The sequence below is a fragment of the Corylus avellana genome, chromosome ca1, assembly GCF_901000735.1.
Source record: "Corylus avellana chromosome ca1, CavTom2PMs-1.0".
In the NCBI taxonomy this organism is placed as follows: Eukaryota; Viridiplantae; Streptophyta; class Magnoliopsida; order Fagales; family Betulaceae; genus Corylus; species Corylus avellana.
In genome coordinates, this window is record NC_081541.1 from 34,044,335 (window position 1) to 34,062,881 (window position 18,547).

The 18,547-nt window shown below is 36.2% G+C and overlaps 2 protein-coding genes across 4 annotated transcripts; both read right to left on the reverse strand.

The window, feature by feature from the left end:
• LOC132167780 (beta-galactosidase 3-like) lies at positions 1-6,500 on the reverse strand. 2 transcript variants are annotated; one of them, XM_059578805.1, is made up of 18 exons: positions 6,019-6,500; positions 5,828-5,923; positions 5,595-5,707; positions 5,431-5,497; positions 5,145-5,237; positions 4,803-4,946; positions 3,739-3,827; positions 3,549-3,654; positions 3,065-3,152; positions 2,791-2,909; positions 2,440-2,604; positions 1,980-2,158; positions 1,772-1,881; positions 1,545-1,654; positions 1,313-1,423; positions 1,111-1,224; positions 516-718; positions 1-332 (listed from the first exon to the last, which is right to left on the reverse strand). In XM_059578805.1, exons 1-18 carry the CDS (start codon positions 6,184-6,186, stop codon positions 206-208), a joined length of 2,202 nt encoding a protein of 733 aa, XP_059434788.1. In that variant the 5' UTR covers positions 6,187-6,500; the 3' UTR covers positions 1-205. The 2 variants fall into 2 exon arrangements, with proteins under 2 accessions (XP_059434788.1, XP_059434789.1); XM_059578806.1 differs by lacking the exons at positions 3,549-3,654; positions 3,739-3,827.
• A 2,129-nt stretch (positions 6,501-8,629) lies between these two features.
• Positions 8,630-17,749, reverse strand: LOC132187785 (uncharacterized). 2 transcript variants are annotated; one of them, XM_059602231.1, is made up of 21 exons: positions 17,587-17,749; positions 17,335-17,395; positions 16,778-16,814; positions 16,307-16,437; positions 16,111-16,191; positions 15,847-15,945; positions 15,584-15,682; positions 15,302-15,400; positions 15,103-15,181; positions 14,877-15,010; positions 13,892-14,031; positions 12,959-13,009; positions 12,788-12,870; positions 12,647-12,701; positions 12,450-12,564; positions 11,325-11,859; positions 11,032-11,245; positions 10,825-10,895; positions 10,095-10,263; positions 9,869-9,998; positions 8,630-9,586 (listed from the first exon to the last, which is right to left on the reverse strand). In XM_059602231.1, the coding sequence occupies exons 1-21, from the start codon at positions 17,695-17,697 to the stop codon at positions 8,823-8,825; spliced, it is 3,258 nt and encodes a 1,085-aa protein (XP_059458214.1). In that variant the 5' UTR covers positions 17,698-17,749; the 3' UTR covers positions 8,630-8,822. The 2 variants fall into 2 exon arrangements, with proteins under 2 accessions (XP_059458214.1, XP_059458206.1); XM_059602223.1 differs by having other exon boundaries at positions 16,111-16,203.
• Between the last annotated feature and the right edge of the window lie 798 nt (positions 17,750-18,547).

Genomic DNA, 18,547 nt, shown 5'->3' on the forward strand with positions numbered 1-18,547 from the left:
CTTAGGTGCTTTAGGCATTGTGATTGAGAAGCTTCTTTATTTACTTCCAATTATTTTGTGCTGTTTATTCTTCACTTTCAGAAACCTTGCCTACACCTTGCTTTACATTTGCAATATATGAATGTGTTATTCCACAAATCTAACAAGAACTCAGAATTCCAATACTCTTATCTATTTAATTCCATTTCTGCTACTTCAAATGCTTCTAATGCAGGCTGGTACTTGTAACTGATCTCTTCACAAGTTTAATTTTAGATGGATCCCCACCAAGTTCCTCAAAAACTACCAATAGATTATTGGTTGGCTTCAACCATGACCGAGGAACATGGTACCTGAAAACATGTAATATTAGATGGAATTGAGCTAGCAGCATACCATCATTTTATCTCAAGCTTTCTAAGTTCATGGATGTTAAATCATCAATTGCTTCAAAAGCTTAAACCGATAGAAATGGATGAATTGAATCATTTAATTTATGTTCTAACAATAGATGAGACATTGGAGAAAATCCATACCATTTTTGAGTTGGCTGGCCACAACCAAATTGGCACTTTTTAGGCCGGAATGTATCAGAATAACTGCATTCACTGCAATTACCTATAGCATAGACATTCCAATATCTTCCAATGCTCTCTCCATTGATCCACACTTGACCCTTCCCCAAACCTGTCATTTCCAAAGCCAATGGCTCTTCTCCTTCTGGTGCATCAAACTGAGTCTGCAAGTTCAAATGAAATGTTAACAACTACTTCTGAGAGGTTTTGAATGAATTCCAACCCCATCAAACAGTATAAAGAGGAAACAAAAACTATCGCGAATTCCAACCCCATCAAACAGTATAAAGAAGAAACAAAAACTATCGCGCGAAAGTGTAACACTCCGGTCCCATATTGGGAAGATGAGAAAAAGCCCACATAGAGTGAGTGGGTGGTTTATAAAAATAGTCATGGGTGCTAAGTCCCACATTGCTTAATTATTAAGTAAAACTGGGTTTTATAATGAATTCTAAGGAAGCTCCAAATTGACTAGTTCTTTTGGAGTGATAGTACAAATGTAGCTAGCGTTTTTTCTTGGATCGTTACAGAAAGACTCATTTCTTGTCCCCCATACCTTATGCCATGTCAGTGGCTGTTGTTTCTCTGCCACTTGGGACCCTTGCACCCAATCAACTGAGGAGATAGAGTTTGGAGAATCTAAATTCATGGATTCTCCTTTAAGCCCAACCTGTTTAAAAGATGCAACTGTGAGGCAGAAACTCTTCAAATAATTCATAAAAAGTCATCAAAATATGCACAAGTCATAATTCTTAGACCTTGTATGACCATTTCTGCCAGGACAAGTCCCTTGTCCCCTCGTCTAGCCCATGTATGACAACTGGTCCAAGGATTCCAGTGCTTCTCGTCTCATAGTGTGAACCAATGTTCTTCATCAACAACACACCAAAAAGAAAAGATCAGTTGAACTGACTAAGAAAATATTCAATACAGAATTGCATTGATACAGATACTAATAAATATCATTGAAGTGGGGGTTGGAGTATTAACTGGCAATCCAACAGCTATACTGAGTAGTGAAATTATGTTTCTTCCAGCTTTCAGATCAACATCCCCTGTATAAGTAACTCTCACGATCTCCCGAGTCCCGAACACCGATCCTATCAGTAGGTCACACACAAATCTTTAATAACTGTTAACATAATAACATGTAATAAGAGTTTATCAGTCCAGTTGTATTTGCTCACTTTCAGGAAACAAGAAATTCAATGCCGTACCTGAAAGATGCCCATTGATGAAGACATGCATGGCATGGCCAGTTGACTTCACACTGAGAGTTGGGTGTTGGCCTTGACGCAGAAATGATTCTGATGAACTAATATCAACACTGGAGACATAATTTATTAGTGTAAAGTTTTTGTCACTACATATAGATATTCAACATCATTAGAATGAAAAGGAAATATCAGAAGGATTCAATTTTACCTGGTAGTATACCAGAGATAATCGGTTGTATCTCTGGTGATGTTCAACTGCTCCAAGAGACCAGAGACAGTGATTGTTGAATCATCTTCAGCTGCCAATAAGTCTTCACTAAATGTATCCCATGAATGAAACTCAGTCTTAGTGGGCAACATTTGCACTTGGGATGTCTGATCTCCAACCTGCAATTATAATGGCAAAAAAGTTATGCCTCTCAGCATGCATTATAAACTTTAATAGGATGGAACTAAGAAGACTGATGAATATGTTTCTACCCATAATAAATCTGAACAGGCCACACTTGTTTGATTGAAAATCTATGTTAACAAGTCATGTTTCATCATAATAGTGGTTATCACATATCATAAAGTTCATTTTGGCTAATACATATACATACTCGCGCACGGGGTTCAGAAAAAAACATACGTGAAATCTTGCACAAACCAATAGCCAATTCACTTACTTGAGCAGTGTTGAAGACAGCCGTTTTGCAATCAGGAAGGATGCTTATGGACCAAGGTGGCAGGTGGTAGTTCTGGTTCTTGAAAGTCACACTTGCAGTTGACCTTGGATTGTAATTTGAGAGAAAAGCTGCACAGCCTCCTGACTTGGAAGAGAAAACGTATGCCTGGATAATGTTAATACTGAGTCAATCAGATTTTGGGAGAAGGAAAGAAAAAAAGAAAAAAGAAAAAAATCAATCTGGCAACCATAATAGAACCAGAATCAGCAAAAGAATATGTTAAGGTGACTTTAACAGAAACTGAAGCAGGGTGTCATTGTTGACACCCTTAGTATAGAGAACACAGCAAACCTTTTCATAAGTTCCCAATGATGTGACAGTAGGATCAGCGCTAACCAAAGCTCGTTCGCATAACTTAATAGCCTTATGGAGTTGATTCAGATGACCATACTTGGGCTGCCTTATCAAGCCTATCACATTAGCATGATGAAACCAAGCTTAAGTCTCACAAACTAACTAATTAATTAATTGATTACATCAAACATTAAAATGAAGAAAAATGTCTCTTCACAGTTTATAAATTGGGTTTCTTTAGGAATTGAGGATATGGGCTCAAATTTCTCACCATATTCATCAATGGGAGCATCATAGTCATAGCTGGTAGTAATGAAAGGGCCACCGGCAGTTCTTTCAAAGTTTGTTCCTCCATGATACTGCAGAAAACCAAAAGAACAACAGGTTAATTTTCCACATTTACATTGCCATATTCGTTAGGTGTAATGCATAATGGCAAGCATAAATTTTGGCAGACTTCTTGCAAGAGATAATTTTCATTTGCTAGCAGATAAACGAGCATGTAAAGTAAGAACATTAAGAATTCGACAATCGCCATTGTAATCTTAAACTTCATAGAATGCAAAGTTGATATAAATGTTCTCTAGGAAATCAAGAGAGCAGCAAGGAAGTTGTTTCCCATTAGCTTTGATATTCAAAGTATTCAGGACCCCAAAATAAAAACCACCTACCATTTTTTAACATGAAATTAGTGACAAATATTGAACCAATTTCAACAGATGTTAAATGCAGTGGAAATATGAATAGTGACTGACCATGTAATAATTTACAAAGGAGCCTCCCTTCTGAATGAAACGAGCTACTGCAAATGCCAAATCTTCCACTGGTCGCTGGTGAATTGGGCCACTAAATTCTGTATACCTTAAAAAAGAGACAGATGGCTAGTAGATTAATTACTGTATCTTAGAGAATTGCTTTGAAAGTGATGGTGGATGTGAAAGTTACCAGCCACTCCAAGCCTCAGTCCATAGTGTGGGTTTGTCAGGCTTGTTCGGAGAGAAGTAGTCACAATAAAAACCATTGCATGTGTTTATCTGCCAGCAAGATTTACAGAAAGATGGATTTGAAACTTTCACTACAAAAGCAAAATAGAGAAAGGCCTAGCTTGTCCCATTTTTCTCACAAATAGATTTTCATCAGTTTCCTACAGCATGTCATGTATGGTGGTCATATTTGAGAATTACATTTACAAAAATTACAGCCGACAATTTTTGACACAATCCGCAAACTCAACACAAAATTAGTGGGTTAAGATTGAGGGGTCTGACTAATACCTTAACACGACCTGAACCCAAATGCAACACGGACCGCTATCCCGAGATAAAATGCAACAAAACGAAAAAGTGACAGAAAAGGCTATATGGAAATTTTTTGGGTGGACTGCGGCTCTCGGCAAAATTCTAACACATGACAATTTGCGAAAGAGTGGTATTGTAATAGTGCAATGGTGTTGTATGTGTAAAAAGAATGGGGAGTCCATAGATCATTTGTTGATTCATTGTGAAGTGGCTACTCGGTTATGGAACTACGTTTTTACTTCGTTCAGTATTGAGTGGGTCATGCCGCAAAGTTTCCTCGCCTTGCTTGCTTGTTGGAATCGGGTTGGGGGTAGGGATATCTCTAAAGTCATTTGGAGGATGGTTCCTTTGTGCATCACCTGGTGTATTTGGCGGGAGAGGAATGCTAGAACTTTTGAGGATAAAGAGTGTTCGATGGATGAGATGAGGAAGAATATGATATCTATGCTACACTTGTGGATGTTGGCTCACCACCGTATTGTTGTCCCGACTATAGAAGAGTTCTTGAATATGTGCTCTTTGTATATTCTGTAGGGGTTTCTCTTCTATATATTTTTGTATTAAGGTTGTGCCCTTCTGCGCTCTTTCAATAATATTAACATTAATTATCAAAAAAAAAAAAAAAAGAGGCTATATGGTATAATTTCTAATTTATAAAAAGATTGATGGAGTAAGATGTGTTTCATGTTCATGAAGACTAAGTTTCATTACCACAGGGTCCGGGGCATCGTCTTCCTTGCACATAACCCATGGGACCCCAGTGCCCAATCCAACAGCCATCTTTGCAGCCCAAGTCATGTATGCATGACCTGCAGGTCCATATGCTTCTCCTTGAGGCCCATATTCATTCTCAATCTGCACACGGAAAATTAATGCAAAGATATATAAATAAATGAATAAAATGAACCTAATGAAGTTGCAAAATGTTGTACTTCCATTGCTTCCTAATATAACTGATACTTGAATTTTCTTCATTTTATGTTGTAACTCATAGTAAAATTTAATATTATGTAAGACTTATATACCATATACTATAAGTGCAAAATACAATACCTGAGAGAGGATAATGGGGCCACCTTGAGACGCAAACAGATTTTCATCCTTCATCATTTGAACAATTTTCTGGGTAAATTTTTGCATTGCCAACTGCAATACCAAGAAATGTAAGATACTCATAACCAAGATTACATAATAGTTGATAAGTTATAGAGGCCAACATATTCTGAAAAGACTTTCACATATATATGCAGTTTCCATCAATCATCCTTTTGCTTTCATTTTACTTGCATCCACACACACACACAGAGACAAAGACAGAGACAGAGACAGAGACAGAGACCTTGAAAGGTTCATTATCTGTTCTAAAGCTAATGCCTGGAACATATTTCAACCAAACAGGAAACCCCCTGAGATAAAGAGAAAAAAGAAATCAAAAAGTGATAAAAGAACCGAATTTGAAGAACATAAACCCATCAATATCACCAGAAAAGAAGATTTTGTTACCCAAAATTCCACTCTGCACAAACATAAGGCCCAATGCGAAGATGGACGTATAGGCCAGCTTCGTGGACCGTCTTGATAAACCGAACCAAGTCAAACCTCCCCTGAAAATTATACTAAACCCCAAAAATTACAAAAAAAAAAAAAAAAAATCATAACTCATCAGTTAATATATAATAACAGGAAGTGTAAGAAAAATTACAGAAAGCGAAGAGAATGAGTAAAACTCAAAGTACATTGCCAGGAGAAGGTTCATGACCATTCCAAAACACATAGGTATCTATAGCATCCAAACCACCATCTTTGGCTTTCTGTACTAGACTTTCCCACATCTGCATTACATCCACATTGTTCATTAAAAATAACAAAGTGCCAGAAGTTTCACATTTTCTTAGATAAATGTGGGTAAAAAAAAATATATATATACATTGTGGGGGCTCCTGGGGTAGTGTATTGAGCCAGAAAAGAGAATTCTCCTCTGCCCATTAATGATAATTGCCTTCCTATCGTAGGTGACAGCGCACTTTGTCAGCTGCAGACCGAGAAACAAAACTATACAGAGCAAAAACCACTTGGAAGCTGAGTTGGCTTCCATTTTCTCTCCACACACACAGAGAAAGACTGAGAAATGAAGCAATGCGAGATGTGGGAATTGAGGAATTGGTAGCTATGTGGCCACCACTCTGCAGCAAAACAAGAATCAATTTCTCTGATTAACCATTTTTGCCGCTTTCTGCTCACTGTGACAACAACTCAAAAAGGTGGCGTCCAGTGAGAGAGAGAGAGAAGAGAGAACAAGATGAAATGTGGTCACCAGTCTGTTTGTCTTGAACTATATCGTTACTCCACATACATACATACATACACCTGCATATGCTAGAATGCTACACTACATATGCAGGGTGACAATGTAGAGGAAGGTAAATGTGTGTGACCCAACTGTTTCGCGTGGCCCTGCTTTATGGCTGAGCCTCCGATTTTGTTGGTGGCTTCCTCATGGCTATGATTTTTGTCTTTTGATATATAATGGCTCAGAAAAAACAAGTAAAATAAAATAAAATAAAAAGTGACTCTAACCAAATCTAATTTTAGTGTATTTTTGAAATAAATCTTTGAGTCAACGCTGCAAAATAGGTCGTACCTTAAATATATTTTTTTTTTTCAGTTTTAACGACCTAAGTTTATCGTAAAGATGCAATAGATCCTTCCGACGGAAACCTAAGAAAAGAATCTATCACCTTTTCGATAAACATAGGCCGTTAAAACTGAAAAATAAATAAATAAATAAATAAAATAAAAGTGTGATTTGTTTCGGTGTGTTAATTTAGGTATTTATCTCAAAAATACTCTAATTTTATGTGTCCCCCCAATAACCTGATAATGTCGGATTAAGTAGTAAAAACTAAAAATGAAATTCATAATAAATAAAAAATGAACATAATAATAACATTTGAGAGCAAAAAGAAGTCTATGGTTCATATATCCCTTGCCTTTTGAATATATATTTTGTATCTGTATAGGAATAGGTGAAATGAAGATGATTATAAAGACGTAGGAGTCGTAGGACCATGTATACAGGTGGTCGGTCATTAGATGCAACAAAACAAACTCTGAAATATACAATAAATATTCTCTATTTTACTTAAAATTATATGCACCCATCGAATTCTTTGGAAATAATATTAATTACTTACCAAAAAAAAATCTTTTGATGTGTTGTTAGTGAGAGGCAGATCATCTCTAATAAAGGAGTCAAGATGATGATTCTAGGAAAATGATGGAACATTGGATGCCCCACTCTGCTTTTCTTTTCTTTTTTTCCCAAAAAGAGCGAGTTCCTTTTTGAAAACACCCACTCTTGTATGACACCCTCAGTGACAAGCCACGTGATGTGAGTAGAGAGAGAGAGAGGCACAAGCTTCTTGACTTTTTTTTTCATCTTTCTTTTTCCTCCATGATTTCTATGCATGAGAATTACACGTGTCAAATTATGGTGGCATCATAATTCACGAGAACTTATGATTGCATTTAGGCAACTTGTTCTTGTTCAACTTCTAAGACCTTTTTTTTAATCATATATACAATTTTCTCTTTCTCCAAGCTGTTAATTTGTCAATTAAAGCACATTTTCCCGTCAAATTGAGAGATTAACTTGTAAAATTGAAAGTTTTAATCCGAGAAATTGTCATAAATTGCCGTCGCAACCAACTTTTTCTAAATTGGCTCTGAAAAAATTCTTTCATCCTAATCCATTAAACTAATATCTATTTTTAAATTACACTTTATTAAGAAAGTACTTAAAAATTACATGTTATAAGGACAGATGTCAGTTTAATAAACTGAATTAAGAAAAATTATTCCAATCCAGATTAGAAGTAACGTCTGTCCTTTTCTTATTGTATTCTACACTCTGCGTTATGAGTAGAGCATAAGATACCCAGAAGGAAAAGAGTCGATCAAACATCAAGTCGATGAGTGGAGCAAGATGGCAAAATGCCAATCTTGAAATGCTAAATTTCCTGTGGGAAACAATTGGAAGAATTTCATAATGAGAAACGTTAACGAAAGAGATTGAGAGTGATTACTTGATCTGGATTGAATGGGAATCATAGTGGGAAGTGGTAGGGAGGATAAGGTGACAAAAAGTAACATAAGATACCCCCCTTTTGTCCTCTTTTCATATACAAGCTGTTTGTCATCATACCACAACAGCTAAAACGAAAATGACATTTGTCATGCATTATTGCATTACACCATCTTATGACTCCGCGTCAAAAAACACACACACACGAGGATAGATAAAATATTTGGGATTCTACAAATCTCTATGAAAAGCCAAATGAGGTAATTGGCGTCCGTGTAGGAACAGCCTGCCCCACGTTAGTTTGTAAGAGACTTCTAGTAAAAATTGTGGTAATTCAAACAGAACTCAGACCAATAGGGCCAAAAAAACTGTAGTGTCGTGGGTCATAGGTCATCATTGTGAAAATCATATGATGCATTGGAGTCCACGACACAAAATATGCCATGTGCACAACTTTTGTCATCAACTACTCTTTAAAAAGATTACTTGTGTTCCAAATGTTTCTTCTACTTAACGGGATGTACCGCAATAACCCACGGTTGTCAAAATTTAAACAAATATACAAATCTATAGCAATTGCACAATTACATCAATTTGTATATAGAATAACTTACCACAAAATTCTACAAAACTTGGCAAATGGACGGTTATGATTGAAACCATCTTCTAAGCTGTCTAGAACCTTGCTTTTCACCATCAGTTTTCTCAGAACTCTGCCTTGAGAACTTAGATCTATATTGCTCAATTAGCATGTCAAGTTTATCTACTGCGCCTTTCCCATCAGGGCCTGTACTCTTCTTCGGCTTTATTCTTCTCTTCAAATCTCTCTCTTCCTTCTGATTTTGCAGCTTCCTCTTTCTTGGTTGTACATCTGCTTCCGCGGAAGATTTTAAGGTTTGCACAACACTGGCTGCCTTGTTGCCCTTTGGTGATCTCCCACTATCAGGATTCTTGCCATCTTGGTAATTCTTTGACTTCCATTGGGAGCCTTCTGGTTTTTCTTTAGATGAAAACTCTTTTGCCTTTCCACTAGCCAGATTGTTTTTTTGCTTCTTAGTAGCTCTGTGGTCTTTAGTGGCAGCTCCATCAGGTATGCTGCCTTCCACTTTATTGGACACTGAATCCTTCACTGATCTATCATCACCTCTGGATTTCCTTTTTTGGGAGTTCCTTTTGTTTGGATGTGCATCTGGTGTGTTAGTTTCATCACCTCTGGATTTCCTTTTTTGGGAATTCCTTTCGTTCGGATGTGCGCCTGGCGTGGAAGTTTCATCACTCTGCCGCCGCACATATGTTTGATCATCACGGGTGGCACGCTGCTGACCCTGTAGCTTAGCTTTCCGTTGCTTCAATGTCTGAACATTATCAACAGCAAACTCCACAATTGGGCGATATTCAGGACCAAAAGTTTCTACAAGTAGCCAAAGAATTACATTAAATTAGAATAGTGTGGAATTAACATGATTGGGGCTACCTTTGATGAATTAAATTAAATTAGAATAATGTGGAATTAACACATTTTAGTGAACCATCTTAAAAACAAGCCAATGCATTCAACTTTTAAGTAAGGCACGAAACCTCCAAATGACAGTCACACTAAAATTGGAAGAATTATTTCCGGTGTAATGGACTTTCCACCAATCATAATATTATAGGAGAATATGAGCTAATAATTAATCAACAAAAATCTTACCTGGATTATTGTTAAGCACTCTCAGGGCCACAAGTGCATGTTGATGCTCAGTAAACTCAACAAAAGCAACTCCTCGAGAGTTGTTCTTTGCAACAACCTTTCCTTTCTTTGTATCCTTCATGAACTTTATCTGCATGTACAACATCAAAGACAAGAAAGAATTTCTTAAATATAGACACAGAAGTACATATACTAAACACCATAAATAGTTATAGATGTAGCCAACCTGCTTAATCACTGGTTTTTGCTTGGTTGCTCGCGAGGTAACTGCATCAATGCAAAGCTTTTTAAGTCCTTTTTCAGTCATCGACTTTGGTAAATTATATATAATCAGTCTAGTCCTCGAAATATGAAAATTTGGAGATTGAAGCTTAGTCGTCTTTGTCCTCTCCAACCTGCAGTGGCCCCAAAAGAAAAGGCATTGAAATTTATTCAAAAGAAATGCAGTATTTTGCGGACACAGCACAATATCTCAGCGTTTGAATTTGAGAAGCTTCATCAATGTCTTGTTGAGAACCATCATAAATACAAGACTACAGTTAAGGTACAAAGTAATTTAAACTAATATCACTTTCTTAGGAGTTCTCAAGGGTCGTGTCCAGAGAATCACTTCTTCTTTTTATTTTAAATTTTAAAAGTAAATAAATAAACATAAAAAATGAGAGGAGCACAAAAAACAAAACTCAGACAATTTCTTCTTTTTTTTTTTTCAAATTCTAAAAAGAAGCTGAACTAGAAGGCAAATGCATGCCAAAATGACCAACAACAGTAATATCCAAGCATCATATATGAATAGAAAATACTTTTTTTTTTCTTTTTTTCATATGATAAGAAAATACTTGTGCACCAGGCACAGCCACAAGTAGGGAAGATTGGCTTCATCTTGCATTCATAACTTAAATGATCCAGTTCATCAGGGAGAAAAAACAACATTATCTCATTTATGGAATACTTACCTTTGGCGTTTCGACATATCACTAACTGAAACCCCTTCTGCAGCTGGAGTTCCCTCAAGAATAAGACCTTCCTATTAAAAATTTTGAGAAGAAAATGACGGTCATATCAGAGATAAATCCTCACAATTATGCTACTGTAGAAGAGCAAACCCAACATAACCTAAAACTTTTTGATAAAGAAGGAAAGAGGAAATTAGCTGAACCAACCTTAGCCAGGTAAAGGTTGCGGTAGTCATGAACCTCATTTGTGGCCCTCTCCAATTCCTTATCATGAGCTGCTTTTTTATCCAACGCCTTCAAAACTTTCAATTGCCTACCTTTTAGTAAAATCCCCAAGCCAGACGCAACATTTGCAGCTGTAACTGCAGCAGTAGCTGCATCTACCGTTTTGAACTTTAGAAAAGCAGTTCCTCTTGGGCGCCTGCCACAAGCACAAGAAGATTAAAACAAACTGCAGAGGCATAAGTACAGAAGTATCCCAAGTTAAAAGAACAGCATACTTGGTGATTCGATGAAGGACTGGAATAAAGGATTGCACTTCGCCAAATACAGAAAATCGTTGTTTCACTTCTTCATTATCAATATCAAAAGGAAGGTTGCTTATAAAAACTGTTCCCTGCAGATCCTCTTCTCCTTCGGTCTGTTTTGGATCTGATGCCTTGCTTTCATTGGTGTTTACAAGCTCAGCACCACCTGATACTTTTGCAGACTCATCAGATAAATTATTTGGTATATCAATGGTTTCATCAAAATTCAGCTCCTCATTTCTCTTGGGCAGCATCATATCATCAACTGGAGAAGGAAGAGTTCCTTTGGCAGAGGATATGATCAAGTTTTTAAGAACCTTTCTAGCAATGTCCGCTTCCTCGTTAAAATCGACTTCAATAGGGATTTCTTCTTTCTCTGTTGTATTAAAGTCGTCTGAAGCACTATCAATATCATCAGGATGCTGGGATCTTTTGCCAATGTCCTCGACATCACCCTCTAAATCCTCACTGCTACTGTCACCTTCCTCGTCTCTTCCATCTTGTTGTCCTGTGAAGTCGGCAGCTTTTGATTCATTAAGATGTAGAGTTATTGTCCCTAATTTAACTACTGAAGAAATTAAGGATAAACAATTCAAACGAAAAAGGATGTAATCACAGAGTACAGTTTGCTTGCTCCGGCAGGGAGAAAGGCACAGACCATAGTATGAAGAAAGCAGTATATCTCCCATACTAGATCTACATTACATCAAGAACGTAGAGAAACCAAAAAAAACTATTTTGTACAAAAGTGATTCCCCACTCACTATTCTTTTATGGTGCACATACAAACATCATAACAGCAAAACTTTTAAGCGTGCCTACATAATTGCTTCCAACCTCATCTAGCTAGGACCACCAACTTTCTACCAATGTCACATTGAATCCTACCAAATGCCAAGCTATAGCTCATTAGCCCACCCAACAAAACTATCCTCTTGATTCTCTAATTGAGAAAAAAAAATATTAATTACTCTTTAAACATTCAGATATCCATCCATAAATAAATATATAAGCATTTGAGTATTTTTAATACAGAGAAGGAACTGAAGGTGACAAAAGGCTAATGAGTGTCCTTAAAAAGAGCAGAATTTTAATTACCATCTTCTGAAGTAAGAATGGCATTAGCACCACTGTTGTATACTTTCTTCGGAACAGCCCAATCAACAGCTATGGGTCTTTTCCCAAACTTTTGCCCATTGAACTTTTGAATAGCCTGGAAAAGAAGAATAAAATACAGTAAAATATATAATTCCAATACCCCCAAGGCTTCACCACTCTATGAATAAAACACGTACTCTTTCAGCATCCTGTTTGCTTGTGAATTTGAGAAATGCAAAACCTTTAGACAATCTGCAAAAAGGAAAAAAGTCTTATGATGAGAAAAGAATGATATTTCGTCAACAAATAAAGAAACTTCGGATAATGAAGGTATATACCCCGTATCAGGGTTACATGGAATAAATACATCCCAGATAAACCCTGCTGATGAGAACGTATCTTTTATCTGATCCACTTTGGCCTACATTGATGTATAAAGAATTGAGTTAGAAGTGGACGTCCTCACAACAGGAAAATAGTGTGATAGTGACAATTCTGTTAGATTAAACCTTGAAAGGAAGATTCCTAACAATAAGTTTCCATTTCTGAGTCTTGGAACCCTGCCCAATAAACTCACAAGATATCAGAATTCCTCCGCAATAGATAATTGGATACTCCAAAAAACAAAGTAAAACTAACAAGAATGATAACAACAACGACATCATGACAGATTAACCAACAAAGGGAAACATCAATCCCCAGAAATCATGTCTTGTAAGAGAATTATACCAACAAGCCCTCACCCACCATGTAGCTCATGTTTTTATGTTGATGAAAAAACGTTGGCCACAAGAACCCAAACCAGACAGATGACATACATATCATAGAAATCAAAATGCAACTGAAGGCACAAATCTCCTAGTTGCTTAGATGCTTTCCCAACATACACATGGTTGCAAAGCATCATAGTCGCTAAAACAGTGAATTCACAAACCTAAAAAAATGAAATCTAAACAAAAGGGTGGGAAGTACTGAAATAAATTGTTTTACGAACAAATACAAACAGGAGAAGAAATATGAAAAGCATCAACCTGCTGTCATAACCTGGCAATACTAGGCATGTATTCAAAGGGAAAAAAAATAAATCACACATGTACCATATATATGTATACACAGGCATACAAGAATACAAATTAGGTACTTTCAACAAGAAGATTAAGTTCTAATAACAAGAATACAAATTAAGTTCTAATAACATCTACATTCTTGTCCCTATCTCTCTCCAACATATACTTCAACAATTTACTGATGGAATAGAGACTCATCTTATTAGCATCTATTTGAACCATGGTCGAGAATAGAGGCTGCTAATTATAATAACATCAAGGCCGAAAATAAAAACCGATGGAATTACTTAGATCAGTTATCTGAATGAGAAACATTTCATTTGGATCATTTAAGCAACATTGAAACTGTATTAAGCTGTCCCACATATGCTTTACCTCACCACCCAGCTGACGTGCCCAAACAATTCCCCCTTTTATCTCTTTCTGATGCAACATTGTAACAGAAGCGTGCGCTGATTTAACACTAGTAAAAAGGACAGCTGAAGCATCCATTTTACATCCGTCTTGCACAAGACCTGAAGAAATGTCACAAGTTTTAACTAATTCAACATCCCAAACTGAAAATTCAATGCTCAATTACAATATGCCTGTTTGTTTGGAAACATTCAGCTGTAAAATAATTTGTTCGGCCTTTCAAATAAGGCGTTTGTAATCAACCATGCATGTCAAAAATTGAAACTATCAGAAAAGATGAAATAAAGCAACTGAATACATTTTGGACATATGAAGATAGGTGATCATCAGAGCCAGTGACAAGAACCATGTCCACAAATACAACAAAATGGAAAAAAATATATATGTGCCAGTGGTGCACATAGATCAGTGAATACTATAAATGGAAGTGCAATAACACTTTGTTGTCATTGAAAGTCGTCAAAGCCAGAAAATTTACTTTCATGTTCTTTCACTAGGTGAAGAAACACCTCTACATACAGGAAGTAAAAAGGACTTTTGTAGTCCCAATGATTTTAATTCTGCATTTTGATTCAGTTGCACTTTCTTTTTCTCTCTTTTTTTCATAAGCAGAAAAATTGCTGCACTTTGATTCAGTTGCAGAATTAAAATTAAACCTCTTATATACTATACTTCCAACTAATAGCAAGGCCGTGAAAGTTACTTTCACTTAGGAATAGCATCTAGCCTCTCATAAGTTCTGTGTTGCTGCAATGTAAGCATTACGGGATTGCAGAGCCTATATATTAGAATGCCTTCTATATAGCACATCCTAGATGAGATGTATATGTGTACGCAGTAAATTGAAGGGAATGTGAAGTAGATCTCTGACAAAGAACTGAGTATCCAACTGAACAAGTAGACCTGATCCTCCCCCCCAGTGCAAATAGGAAAGAATTACCCATACCATGTTGTTTAAGCTCTTCTATTGGAAGAGGATAAGTTACAGAACAAACAGTGCCAATCTCCTTGGCTCTTCTGTGAACATCTTCAGCCATATCAGCATTAAGAAGACCACCAAATATGACACTCCTAGCAACCCTTCATAACACATCAAAATAGTTTATCATGGCAAAGTTTTTTGAACAAGATACAGGAAAAACTAGGCAAAGATACGGAAGAAGATCAAGTACCTCTGCTTTTCTGAACAAGCCCCTTTATCAGCCAGAGCACTAGCAAGTGTAGCTGCTTTTCTGGCTCTCACAGGCTTCTCTGAAGAACATAGTATAGCAAATTATTGATAGATGAAAATAAGTTAAATAACAATATTAAATTAAAATTCGATGAAAAATTAAAGCAAGGATATAATATCAGTAAATAACGATTTGCAACCTGCTTCCTTCAAGTTTGAAGCATGCTTTTGTGCCCCAGAAGCACTATCTGCCAGAGCACTAGAAAGTGTAGCTGCTTTGCTGGCTCTCATGGGTTTCTCTGCATTTTTGTTCAAAAGCCTCAATTAGAATTATCAAAATGAAATAAGGAGAAGAACATAATATAGCAAATTATTGATAGATGAAAATAGTATATGATTATTAAATTATATAACAATATTAAATTAAAATTAAATGAGAAATTAAAGCAAGGATATAATATCGGTAAATAACAATTTGCAACCTGCTTCCTTCAAGTTTGACGCATGCTTTTGTGCCCCAGAAGCACTATCTGCCAGAGCACTAGAAAGTGTAGCTGCTTTTCTGGCTCTCGTGGGTTTCTCTGCATTTTTGTTCAAAAGCCTCAAATAGAATTATCAAAATGAAATAAGGAGAAGAACATAATATAGCAAATTATTGATAGATGAAAATAGCATATGATCATTAAATTATAATTAGATGAGAAATTAAAGCAAGGATATAATATCGGTAAATAACGATTTGCACCTGCTTCCTTCAAGTTTGAAGCATGCTTTTGTGCCCCAGAAGCACTATCTGCCAGAGCACTAGAAAGTGTAGCTGCTTTGCTGGCTCTCATGGGTTTCTCTGCATTTTTGTTCAAAAGCCTCAATTAGAATTATCAAAATGAAATAAGGAGAAGAACATAATATAGCAAATTATTGATAGATGAAAATAGCATATGATCATTAAATTATAATTAGATGAGAAATTAAAGCAAGGATATAATATCGGTAAATAACAATTTGCAACCTGCTTCCTCCAAGTTCGAAGCATGCTTATCTGGCCCAGAAGCATTACCGTCCTCGTCATTCTTAGACTTGGCGTTATCATCTGCATGAACCACTGTATTAAGAATTAAAAACAGAGGAGAAAAAGTTTAGCGATAATGTGAATGGTTTGCATGAATTTGAGTTAAGCAGATGATACAAAAAGAGATTGTATCAACCTTGATTTGCCTTTGAACGTCGCTGCTCAAGGGAAGCTCGATGCATAGCATGCTTGACTGCAACTTTCCGACCTCCAACAGATGAACCATTCTTCAGCTCGATAGCACGGTTTGCATCTTCTGTGACAGCACTGCAAATGAATGCATAATTTGTGTTAAAGGTAAAAGAAGCAAGGCTTAATTATAATACAAATAATGAGAATGATAGGAAGACTGTAAATAATTTAAAAAAAATAATAATATTCCACATTACAAGGCATGATCCTCTTGCATAGAAAAACAATGATTCTGGATATGGGCTTACCATAACCAGCTTTTCAGCAGAGAACAAAACAATAAGAGAATGCCATACAACTTAGTAATCCCTAATTATTGAATTTTTAAAGATATCTAGCAACACCAACTCGTCAACCTGAGAAAAAAGTGGTAAAAACTAAAACTTAATAGGGGATAACCTTTCAGTTAACTTACAATTGAACAAAACCAAAACCACGGTGCTCGGTTGACCCTGCAAATATTTAGAAACAAAATTAGAATATTTAGAGTGAATGGTGAAAATCATTATTAAATCCAATGCAAATAGACCATAAAAGGGATGAAAAATCACATTTGAAAACAAAAATAGGGAAAATGACCTCTAACATTCCATTCCATTTTCTGAGTAGTTATATGACCAAAAAAAAAAAAAAACTACAACAATAAATTACCAAGACTCTTCGCACTTGTTTAGTATTGTTCTGGCTTCGAATTTTTGTTGGTGGACCACTAGCTACCAGAAACATTGCCATAGGTGGTGCCAAAGTTAATACTATAGCTCATATCCAAGCTTACTGCATTCTCTAAATACATTTTTTTTCAACGGTCTGATATTATTTACTCAAATGATAAAAAGCAAATTAATCATATGCCAATGCAAAATAAAATTAGCGCGTTTATTCCAGCAATCTATCTAGACTTTCAGAATGATATACAACCCTTACTAATTATTCAAATTCCAAGCACATTCAATCGGAAAAACTTTTGCTTACCCTTCTGCGTAACCATGAAGCACCGCCTGATCGGTCCGACATCGCTGAATGTTTCTTCAAGCTGAATTACAAAATAAACGGGAAAAAAAAAATACAGAGGTTTACAGTTTACTCAATCACACAGCACAGAGCTGAATAAACGAAACTATTCTTATTCAGCTCCTTCGACATGTCTCCTTCAGTTTTGATAAGCTTTTATGTTTCCTTTGTTTTCTCGGCAACCAAACAAAGTGTAAGATAGGAATAGTGTACCTGAGAGTTAGTGAAAGAGTAGGGCAAGTTGGAGACGAACACAGTGGAAGGAGAGTGCTCGGTTTGGGGTCTCGTTTCGCCTCCCTCCTTCGCTGTCTTCTTCCTTCCCATCTCTGTGTGTTTGGCGGAGTGAGAGACTGCGAAAGCAAAAGGTTTTGGAAAACCTCGCTCCTCAGATGCCTCTGCATCCATATACGTGGGGTTTTTGTGGTGTTTGGGTTGGGCTACGTACTTTTGGGCCGAGAGTGTTGATTCCTAAAAGATAAAGACTGGGCCTGGGCCGGAATCGGGAACAAGAGCCCTAAACTTGCAAGCCTATATTTTGGTTTCTTAAGTTTCTGTCCAGTTTTCAAATCGCAAGAAATTAGGTGTATTTTAAAAAAAATAAATAAATATATATATATTAAAGGCTAAATTGTGAATTTACTAAACGTTCTGCAAAACCAAATGGACTCTTAGCTTTACTATTGAAATATTAATTAAATGATTAAATCTATCATTTCTCTATCAAAGTGATTTAACAATGTATCAAAGTAAATGTATTGAGTTCAAACGATAACTCCCTAGTTTACACTAGTTGCGTTAAATATTCCGCAAAGAAGAGTTTGAGCTCATATACGAGAGAATGTTACGAGAATGGTCGTAACAAGAAAAGTGTTAGAATATTAATTTGAATAATTAAATTTATCACTTCTTATTAATTTAAGCTTTTAAAACAAGTAATAATTTATCATTTATATACAATTGTGCAAGACAATACAATTTAAAACAACTAGCTAAACAAGAATCGGGATTGGCTGCAATTCCCCGCTCGACTGCAATTGCGAGAGGCTTTGAATAGAGTTTACCTACTTAATTACCTGTAAACCTCTCAAGTAGCTATCTCCACTGCTTTATTCTCTTCCTTAAATGAGCCTTTGGTATTTCGTTTTCTAGATAGTAGTAATCAGATAGTCCTACA

Excerpts from the sequence above, each read along its gene's own strand:
- LOC132167780 (XM_059578805.1), bottom strand. The coding sequence starts at position 6,186 with ATGGAAGCCAACTCAGCTTCCAAGTGGTTTTTGCTCTGTATAGTTTTG. Across the intron at positions 4,947-5,144 it reads GCCCCATTATCCTCTCTCAG|ATTGAGAATGAATATGGGCC; the intron begins GTATTGTATTTT and ends TTCCGTGTGCAG. Across the intron at positions 2,159-2,439 it reads CTGTCTTCAACACTGCTCAA|GTTGGAGATCAGACATCCCA; the intron begins GTAAGTGAATTG and ends TTATAATTGCAG.
- LOC132187785 (XM_059602223.1), bottom strand. The coding sequence starts at position 17,697 with ATGGGAAGGAAGAAGACAGCGAAGGAGGGAGGCGAAACGAGACCCCAA. Across the intron at positions 12,565-12,646 it reads GCAAACAGGATGCTGAAAGA|GCTATTCAAAAGTTCAATGG; the intron begins GTACGTGTTTTA and ends CTTCTTTTCCAG. Across the intron at positions 9,999-10,094 it reads AAAAACCAGTGATTAAGCAG|ATAAAGTTCATGAAGGATAC; the intron begins GTTGGCTACATC and ends TTGTACATGCAG.